A 10301-nucleotide genomic window follows, 5' to 3' on the forward strand; every position below is an offset into this window, starting at 1 on the left:
TAATTTTTAACTTCCCGTAGGGTAAGTTATAGTAATCGCAAAAAAATCGAAAATGAAAAATTTTATATATCTTTACGTTTCAGAGGTTTCTGAACATTTTGGCATACCTTAGAAAAAATGGATGTATGGTGTGTGGTGTGTGTGTGTGTGGGTATGTATGTAGGTGTGTGTGTATGTATGTGCGGATACAAATTTTCGTCGACGATTTCGGGAACACGGATCAACCGATTTGAATAATTCAAAAAACATTCGATTCGTACTGATAAGGAGACGTGCTGATTAGTTTTTGGCGAAGAAGTTAGGTCTAGCCGTTCCGAAGATACGGGGCAAAAAGTGCCCGAAAACGGTAACTCAGTTTTCAAGAGAACGGAGCGTCCGATTTGAATAATTCAACAAAAAACATTTTACTTGTATTGGCAAGATGAAGAGTTGATAAAATTTTCATGAAGGCAGGTCTAGCGGTTTCGGAGATCTAATGAAAAAAAGTAAAAAAAAATGCCATTCGGCGGTTAAAAATGATGATTAGACATATGCACATCAAATTATCAGATATTGTATAGAAATTTTAACAATAAGTATAATTTTTTTTACATTTCTATGGGTTCCGTACCAATGTTTATGCGTTAGACGGCGGCGGCGCGGCACTTGCGCTGTGACAATTCGTCTCTATGCAGTTCAAGCACTACGATTGCTTTGAAAAAAAGTTCAGAATTTCCAAAATATGTCAAAATGAAAGAAAACATTTTTCTTTTCAAAAAAATAGTTTGTTTTCAAAAAAAAATTTTTTCTTTCAAAAAAAAATTTTTTTTTTCAAATAAATTTTTTTTTTTTCAAAAAAAAGTAATTTTTTGTCATATTCCTAGTTTCTCAATAATTATTTCGAAGTAATTTTTTTTTTTCAAAATGTTAATCGTTTTTAAAAAAAAAAATTTTTGGTACGCGGAAGTTCCCGCAATTTGCCTTAAGGCACGATGCCCTAATTGCCTTAAGACAGAATTCCACTTACAGCTAGTTTCAATTTAATTTAATTTTGTCTCAACTCAACTGATATTATCAGGCTACAAATAATATGCAATATAATATTATGTGAAAATATGCATATAAATACTAATTCTTTTTTGTTTGCTTTTTAATATCGTTCCAAAAACGTTGGGTTATTTTCGATAATAATATTCATCCTGAGGAGGCTCCACAGGTTGGAAACCGCTGCTCGCTGGAAAAACTACTAGTTTTTTCTTGAACAGTCTAGAATCATCATACTCTTCCATTCAGATACTTTTTGTAATGGAAGTGGTTAATGAAAGGGTTTTACCTTTATTGATGTTACATTACAAACATTTTTTTGCAAATATGAATATATAATTGTTCTTTCTTGTCCCAAGTAATTTTAAAATTATGTGAATGAAGCGATTTGTCAGTAAAATTATTTTTTCGTTAATATTGCTTTTGCTGGCTATTCTCTTCTATTACACTTTTTTATTAACTAGTTTTACATAAATTATTATAACTTCACCTAGATTTACTCATTAATATATTTATTTCAATAGGAGGCCCACTTAGTCCCCCACTGGGTACATTTAAACGCCAACGATGTCTTCGATATCCAAAAATAAATGTTCGAGCAATTCTTCGGGCAGGGAGCGAGATTCTAAAACTGTAATCAGATCCAAGTCGGATATCAGCGATAGGTGAGATTTTATTGAAAATTTTCAATAACAAAGTTTTGCAGGTTTCTCAACATTTTGGCATACCTCCGAAAAAATGGATGTGTGTATGTATGTATGTAATTGAAAGTATGAAAAATTGCATTTTCGTCCACTTTTTCGGGCATAAAGATCAACCGATTTGACTGGTTCAAAAAACATTAGATTTCTATTGATAAGAGATGTGCTGATTAGTTTTTGGCAAAGGCAGGTCCAGCTGTTTCGGCGATATGGAGCAAAGAGTGCAGAAAATTGAAATCGAGTTTCTGAGAGAACTGAGCATTTGATTTGTATGATTCAAAAAGCATTCAATTCGTAATGGTGGGGATAAATGGTATTAGTTTTTGGTTAAGACAGGTCTAGCCGTTTCGGAGTATACCGAGCTAAATGGGCAAAAAATGGCACTTTTTGGGGGAACTACTATAGTTTATTAATAATATAGTAATTATTATCATAATAATAATAATATTAATATTATTAATAATATAGGGAACACATATAGGTATATATACCCAATTAATTATTATAAATCATTCATAAATCCTGCTCATTATTTAGGTCAAGTATAAGAACAAACATTCACATATACTTTTTTGTCCCATGCAAATAAATAGCATCTATATTGCCTGCATAAAATATATTCTAATTAAATTAACCAATTTGGAGGACAGTTTTCAGCTCCGTGTACTACATTTCAAAGCATAAGCAAACTACAAAGCAAAGTAGGTAGTTTTTCTCGGTCTTCCTAAGAGTTCATGTCTATGATCAGTACACAGTTATGCTCCAAACATAATATGTTTAACTTTTACTGCTAGTAGAGACTTGATATGTGTATTTCAAACAAATTGATTTGTGCGATTTTTTTTAGATATTGCAACAACAAAGGCGAAAAAATAATCCGCTGCCGATCAGCCCAGCAGCCTACACCACCTTCACCGCTCCATCACCAGCCCACGTCGTCTCAGTCTGCAAAATCCATTGACAACCAGATGTCGCGCGTCGAGAGTTTCTTCGACCGTTTGGGCTTGTCTGATGATACTTTTAAGGAATTGATGACAGGAAACGAACACGTGAGGTATAATTCTATGGCATCTCCGGATCAGAACAGTAAAGTGAGTTCTCCTCCTGTATTTTTCTCCGATACGAGTACCGTGGATTCTTTGGATCAATGTGTTTATGATTATACAAATACTGGTAGCAACAATGCTCCGGTGCAGAATGTGGTGAGGGTGAGCGAACCTCCTTCAGTGGTTGAAAGGAATGCGAGGATTATTAAGTGGTTGTGCAACTGTCGCAAGATGCAATTGCAATAGATAAACTGTTAGTTTTGTCGAAAATTCTTTGTTGTTGTTCGGTGTTGATATGTGTGATGTTAGAATAGTGTTTCTTGACCGTTTGATATTTCAGTAGTAGCATTGTATTTTAAAATTGAGTTTTATATTTTTATAATTTGCTGACTCCATTATTATTTTTCAGTTAAACATTTTTAGTATTACTTTTTTAACAGATTTGAAATTATTTTCCACTGCCATTTTGCCTGTGGTTTATCACTTTCAACATTATATTTTAAAATTTGTCATCAGTTTCTAGAAACTATAGTTTAGACATTCTTTAATTCTGTTGCTTCTACATATATGATCCATTCAAATATATATTTCCCCAAGATTTTTTCTGATTTCATAATAACATCGTAACTGCAAAAGCTGCTTTTAACAAGTATAATCTAACAGATCACAAAGTCGGAATAAATTTCATATCGGGTAAGGACATACTGAGATGTGAATTTTTAAGATAGCAGTCCACAAATAAATTGTTTGGCGCTATTTGGGACATCAGCACATGAAGCATAAGTCTAAATGGAACAAGTCATACATTGACTATAACATACATTGACGTAATCAACCTTCTCGTGCTCTTCTTTTTATCAGTGGATTCTTTGGTCCTGTTTCAATTTTCTTTGGTCCTGTTTCAATTTTTTTTATCTTGGTTTAGAAAGAACTATCCTGTAGTTTTTGCCATGTAGTACTATGTCATTTTATCCATTGCATAAGTAAGTCATTTCGTCCGAGAGTAAACAAAAATGAATAAATAATCAAAATTCCATGAAACACCTGATTATTGCAATAGAATTGATAAAAATGATTAATACTGGTTTATTAAAGTTAAATAAATTAACTTCATTGATTTTATTCTGTGACAATGACGCTCAACGCCTGACAGGTTTGTGATTATAGCTTTCTTCATATTATACAGTTTCGGAAAGGTTACTACTAAATTAACTAGCCAATTTTTAAATAAAGCTACTGTGTCATTTTGCCCATATTTCCCCTACATCCAAGCGGTAATAGGTACATTTTTACTCATCAAAAAGTAACAGATACATGATGAACTTAAATTATCAGTATATGTAGAAGGGAATGGCAATATTTGATGTTGTTAATTCGATAATTGTTAAATTTCACCTTGGATGGCTAAACCAGTCAGTTACCTTGACGAGATTGTTTGGAGCGCCAGAAGATATTGTATTCATATTGCCATTACTTGGCAAATGATGGATCGACTAAAAGAAAGAACACCACCAGTTTTCATGTTTGCGATTGCTTTACCTCAACGGTATGTAAATAATCCAGAAGGTTTCATATTAAAATCAAAACTGCAATTGCTATTTGTCGATCTTCTTTTGACATTCATATTTGAAACAGATTTGAAATTATTTTCCACTGCCATTTTGCCTGTGGTTTATCACTTTCAACATTATATTTTAAAATTTGTCATCAGTTTCTAGAAACTATAATTTAGACATCTTTAATTTTTCAATGTGTTGTTTCTTATTGAAATGGTTTAAGAAACACTTTACTAATGAGTGAAATGAGAAAATTATGAATGTATGGTGAAACAATCACGTTAATCTTAGTTATGTGATAAGTTGAATTTAGTTGTTGAATTTTGAGATATTCTAAAACGGACTTTAAATGTAATCTTTAATATTAGAATTTTTTAATGTTATGTTGGTGAAACAAAAAAGTAGTTGGTTTATTTGTTACTTCTACTAGGCGGTCATAAAATAAAGTATGATGGATAGTTTTATTAGATGCTACTGTATGAGTTAATAAATTTATAAATGAATACCTTTATTATCAAACAATTCAATGTCCAAAATATGCACAACTAGTTGCATTAACCAACATAAAATTCACATAAACCAGTATGTACTTCGAGGCTAATCATGATTGCAAAATATAGACAGAAATTACTAATAGTAGCTTTTTAAAAATGCTTAGGTTTATTATATCATATAGTAGCACAAGGGAAAAAAATTGCATTATTTTTTGGGTTTAATCGAAAAAGCATCTAGTGATGAAATCATTCGTTTTCTAAATGAAATACCTTAACGTACAACTTCTTCTAAACCGTATAAACGATTAGTGATATTTTAAAATCTAGTATGTAGTATAATCGATATTCAGTGTATCTTTACAGGCTGTTGTATTCGAATTTAATGAAGTGCATTGTATTATTCTATGCACCATAGTATTTAACTAATCTTTAAGAATATTCTGAGGCTATGTATTTGGGGATGAATTTTTGGTTTCCAAATGGAAAGGGTCAATGCTAATAATATACAGTTATAGTTAAAATTCAAAATAAAACGGACTTACAAGGCATTCTTACCTAATGATTAGTTATAGATAATTTGATTTGATAGTGCCACAAATCTTTAGTTGGGGAATTTTAAATTTGGCACAATGACATTCAAGCTTTGAGATATTTTCTTTTATACATCACAAAAGTGCAATATCGTTCTCCTTATACATGCCTAGAATCTCATAGTATTAATTTTTCACTCAACTTTTCATCTTTACTAAAATCATATAACAATAATAATGTTCACATAACATAACATGAATTACATACATTAATCATTCTAGTCTAACGTTATCGTAATAATAATGATATTTTAAAACAATAACAATTATTGATATCTTTAAGTAATAAACGCTATTGGATTATATACAAAAATGTTTTATTAATCACATAACTAACAGCATATAAATATAAACATAAATAAAAATAATACAGATATGAAAAAGTTCAGCATTTATTTTAAGAGTGATGCTAAATATGAATGATTTTGTTCTACATAAAGGGTTCAGGCACAAATTTAATAGATGTATCAAGACCTTTGCATTAGCAATTAAAATTTTCAATTATAAATCATTTCTGGTATTTATATTAATTGTTATTATACCACTTAATTCGCTAAATGCCTTAAATATTGATATCTCGCTGTTAAATGTTAACTAATAAATTTGTTCAATAATTAATTAGTTAATCACATAAAACATTTTACACATAATTAATGCGTAAAAATGTCATAATTTGCCGTCTCTATACTGAATAACAGTTTTTGTCATAAAATGAATTTAAAATTTTGTGAAACAGTATTTGCAGAAGTGAGGGTATATATATATATATATATATATATATATATATATAATATGTAAGGCCAAGTAAAAAATTGCTTGATTTGAATGATTCGATTAAAAAATACCTGATTTGAGCAATGATTCAAATCAACTTAAATCAATCTTATATGTTATATATACAATTCTAAGTTATTCTGATCAGAGGTCAGGTGGCTAGGTCGTTTATTAATCATTTTTATTTTGAAATTTATTGAAATTGATTTTATATTTAAATTTATTAAAATTATCTTTTTTATTACATAAAAAATAATTGAATTCAATAGATTAATTCAACATAAAATCAATTAAATTTATATTTATTAAAATATTTATTGATAGATATTGTGTCTCAGTCAGACAATTTGTCTGGTATACGTGACCTCAATGAATATTTTTCATTGTAATATGAGATTATTCAAATCACATCACATTCAAGATATCATCACATTCACATCAGGAGTCGGTCACGATGATTCGAGTCAAAATATCAAGGACTTACATAAGACTTGATTTGAATGATTCGAATCCCTTGGTTTCCCATATAGGTATATATAATAGACTATACTGTTTTCCAGAACTCATTAACAACAAACTACATTTTTTTAAGATATCTGTTATCCAACAAAAACTTCAAGAAGTATTGTTAACTAATAACAAATGTCTGAATTTGAAAAGAAAACTTAGACTCAATTAAAGAATGTTCTATTAGCACTCTATGAATATTTTCTGGCACAAGTGAAATAGACTGCCCAATGATCATCATGGTAATCTTTAGAAAATCGGTAAGTTAAAATAATGACTAAAATATATGTATATTATAAATATTGTTTCCATACTCATCTAACTTAACATAAATATTAACACCACATCTTAGATACTGAGTTCACTCTATTAATATAATTTTTATTCCTAACCTAGGTTTTAGGTTTTTTCTGAACTACTGCTGGTTGTAGGTGCAGTTGAAGAACCCGTAACATCATCAGAAAGAACTCTTGCAATATCACTTGGTTTCAATTGTTCGCCTTTCTGGCTTGCATGCAGCAGGAATAACTCTTTCAGAAATGATAGCTCCTTCGTTAAAGTTTGCACCTGCAAGGTAAGATTATAATTTAGTATTTATTTAATATAAATTATTCTTATTAAAGAGATAAAGATAAAATTTGAGTTCGTAATTTTAATATTCTAAGTAGCTGGTTTATAAAAAAAATTCACAGTTTATTCATGTGATAATGTTCATAATTTGAATTTTACAAAAGGGGAGTTTGTTTTCCCAATAAAATCTGGCTTGTTAGATTTGTATTTTCTCAAGCCATTTGAATCTTTTGATTCACATTTCAAGTCAATTTGAATCTCTTGAGACCAAATTACCACTGTACTTCTATAACACGAATTCGCTCTAACATGATTAAATAATTGAGAACATCTCCTTTTTAATACAATACTTTTATAGCACCTTTTGACTCTAACACAGTTCACAAATTAGGCAAAACTATAATAAAATAAGAAATACAATAAAAGCTATTAAGCAAATTTTATTTTATTTGAAATTAGCGAAGTCACTGAACAGTAGCTCAATAATGGTGATAGACCTAGTGCAAACTATACGTAGATAGATAAAGAAACAAGATATAGATTTTCTTTTTTAATCATATGTCTTAAATGAAGCTCTTTTAAATATAATAAGCACAAAATCTAAAAGATGACTTTGCAAGTGCTTAGAATCATATAAAGATATTTATAAAAATCACTCCACTAGAAGCGAGCAATCGAAAATAACAGTTTTTTAGAAAACAATAGGAAATGTATCTAAAAGTAGTTCAGAAAAATGCTCAGAAAATGAAAATATCTTTTTCATTTAGCGAGATATTTTAGCACATAGTAAAGAGGAAGAAAATATTATTTAAATCATTCAATAAGTATTCTTATAAATTTAATAATAAACATGTTTGTCTTTATTATAAAAATATAAGTTATTATATAAATTTTTGAAACCTAATTTCGATTTTTGTACTTGACCTTTGTTTCATTTAAAATTGGATGTACATAATGCAGCAGTTTTTTGGAACATAACAATCATGTTGTTTAGGGTTTACTTACACCAAATTCCAAATATTTGTAATATAATGAAGCAACTTCACCATTTAAACTATGGGTTTAATTTCGAATGAAATGGCACAATGGCTAGTTTTAATAACGTTTCCATGACTGCGTTCTAACATGAAGAAGGCTAATATAATAAAAACCTGTCAGATGTTGAGCGTCATTATCACAGTTTTGTCGAAGCAATCAGTTTAAATATGTATCTTGATTTGAAATATTATTTGAAAGGTGATTTTGGCATGACTTTTTATTTCTATTATTATTATTATTATTATATATATAAATATATATATATATATATATATATATATATATTCAATTATTTCTATTCCGATCAATAAACTTATATCAGTACCAGTGATTTTGATCAATTTAATTGCATATATCAGTTGTTTGATGACATTTTCATTATTTATTATATTTATTCATTTTCGGTAGCTTTCAAATATACAGTATGACATACTTGAATAATGGACAAAATGGCATAGCACTATTTCACAAAAACTACAGTCTAGTTTATTCGAGGCCATGAAAAAAGACAATTGAAACCTGTCAAAGGTGATTGACTTTTAACTTCAACTCTATCTTCCTTTAAAAATAGACCAAAGTATCCATAAGTAAAAAGAAGAGGCTGGCATTTATTGCAAAATCCTCTTTTCCCATTCTGAGCCCAATGATGGCTTTTTACGGTGTATGATTTGTTTTCTTTGGGCTCATGCTCCATATGCTAATGTCTCAAAGAGAACTAAAAAATTTATTAGTGAACTGCCTTTTTAAAAATTAGCATCACAGTATGTTATTAGATTATATCATTTTGTCCGTACTATATGGATAAATTGGTTTTTGTAATTGGTTGCATTATTCCTTAATATATATGTCATTAGAGTCTACTACTACTTATTTAAAAAACTTTATTATTGGTAGTCGACAAATCTAAGATGAGTAAAAACGATTGAAATTGATTATAAAATTATTACATAAATAAATATCATTAAAACTATCTATCATTAAACTATCGATAAAATATAACATCATTTTATCCACACTTTCCCTATTATTTATTTAAAACAATTACTTACTCTGTCTTCTAGCACTTGGTTTTCATTTTTCAATTTTGCTACCCGATCCATGGTCTCTAAAGTTTTCTGTTTAGATTTTACTCGACTTTTCTTGACAGCCTGTTATTGAAACCAACATTAGACATATGTTCATACAACAAAATTATACATATATAAAATATTATAAAATTTTAACTACCTCATTATTTCTTTCGCGTTTCTTTCTATATTCATCATCGTCATCGTTTCCTTTTTTCTTTGCAGATTTTCCTGAGTCTTTTCTTGGTGCCATAGTCATATAAAATGATTTTCAATACCTTTTGTAAGATAATGCCAATTTGTTTATGTTTTAAAATATGAATAGATACAATATTATCTAATATTGTTATTATATTTTGTATAAAACAATGTTTTAACTTATTGACAAAATGAATACGCTTATTGCGTCATTCAGCTGTCAGATTTTGAACAAAGAAAACAGAAACGTCATCATAGCACGTGTTGCAAACCGCGTGGTTTGAATCTTTACTAAGAAAAGTAAAAATAATGACGAAAGATGGCCTCAACGATCACAAAATGTATTGTTAACTTCCGGAAGAAGTTAGCTTTCGCCAGAAAATCCGACTTGCTATTTTTTTTAGTTTTCTTGATGTTTCGAGTTTTTTTTAATCGTTTGAACCTAAATTTGAACTAGTGGGGTGCATGGCATCGTGCCTTAAGGCAAATTGCTGGAACTTCCGGTACCGTAATTAAAAATCTTGGTACGGAACCCAAAAAAAATTACACAAAATGTGTACACATTATATAAATCTTTATAAAATATCTAATAATTTGATGCACATATGTCCAATAAACATTTTTGACCACCAAATGACATTTTTTTAACTTATTATTTTTATTGAGAGTCCATAACCGCCAGACCTGTCTTCCCAAAAACTTAATCAGTTTTTTATCTTGTCAATACAAGAATTACT

At 29.3% G+C, this 10301-nt stretch overlaps 2 protein-coding genes across 2 annotated transcripts in view; one reads left to right on the forward strand and one right to left on the reverse strand.

Annotated features, from left to right (window-relative positions):
* Window positions 1–3016, forward strand: part of LOC113386629 — a 16914-nt gene extending 13898 nt beyond the window's left edge. Inside the window, exons 2-4 of the mRNA XM_026624400.1 lie at window positions 1548–1603; window positions 1639–1688; window positions 2572–3016. Of these exons, the coding sequence (XP_026480185.1) occupies window positions 1548–1603; window positions 1639–1688; window positions 2572–3016 (551 nt within the window). The remainder of the gene's footprint in view (window positions 1–1547; window positions 1604–1638; window positions 1689–2571) is intronic.
* A 3500-nt stretch (window positions 3017–6516) lies between these two features.
* On the reverse strand, window positions 6517–9785 carry LOC113363400 (CCAAT/enhancer-binding protein gamma). Its single transcript, XM_026605899.1, has 3 exons — window positions 9527–9785; window positions 9349–9447; window positions 6517–7258 (listed from the first exon to the last, which is right to left on the reverse strand). The coding sequence occupies exons 1-3, from the start codon at window positions 9623–9625 to the stop codon at window positions 7091–7093; spliced, it is 366 nt and encodes a 121-aa protein (XP_026461684.1). The 5' UTR covers window positions 9626–9785; the 3' UTR covers window positions 6517–7090.
* Window positions 9786–10301: the final 516 nt, after the last annotated feature.

Source organism: Ctenocephalides felis, unplaced genomic scaffold (genome assembly GCF_003426905.1).
Source record: "Ctenocephalides felis isolate EL2017-DRISC unplaced genomic scaffold, ASM342690v1 CF-g0.4_SCAFFOLD_00845, whole genome shotgun sequence".
NCBI lineage: Eukaryota > Metazoa > Arthropoda > Insecta > Siphonaptera > Pulicidae > Ctenocephalides > Ctenocephalides felis.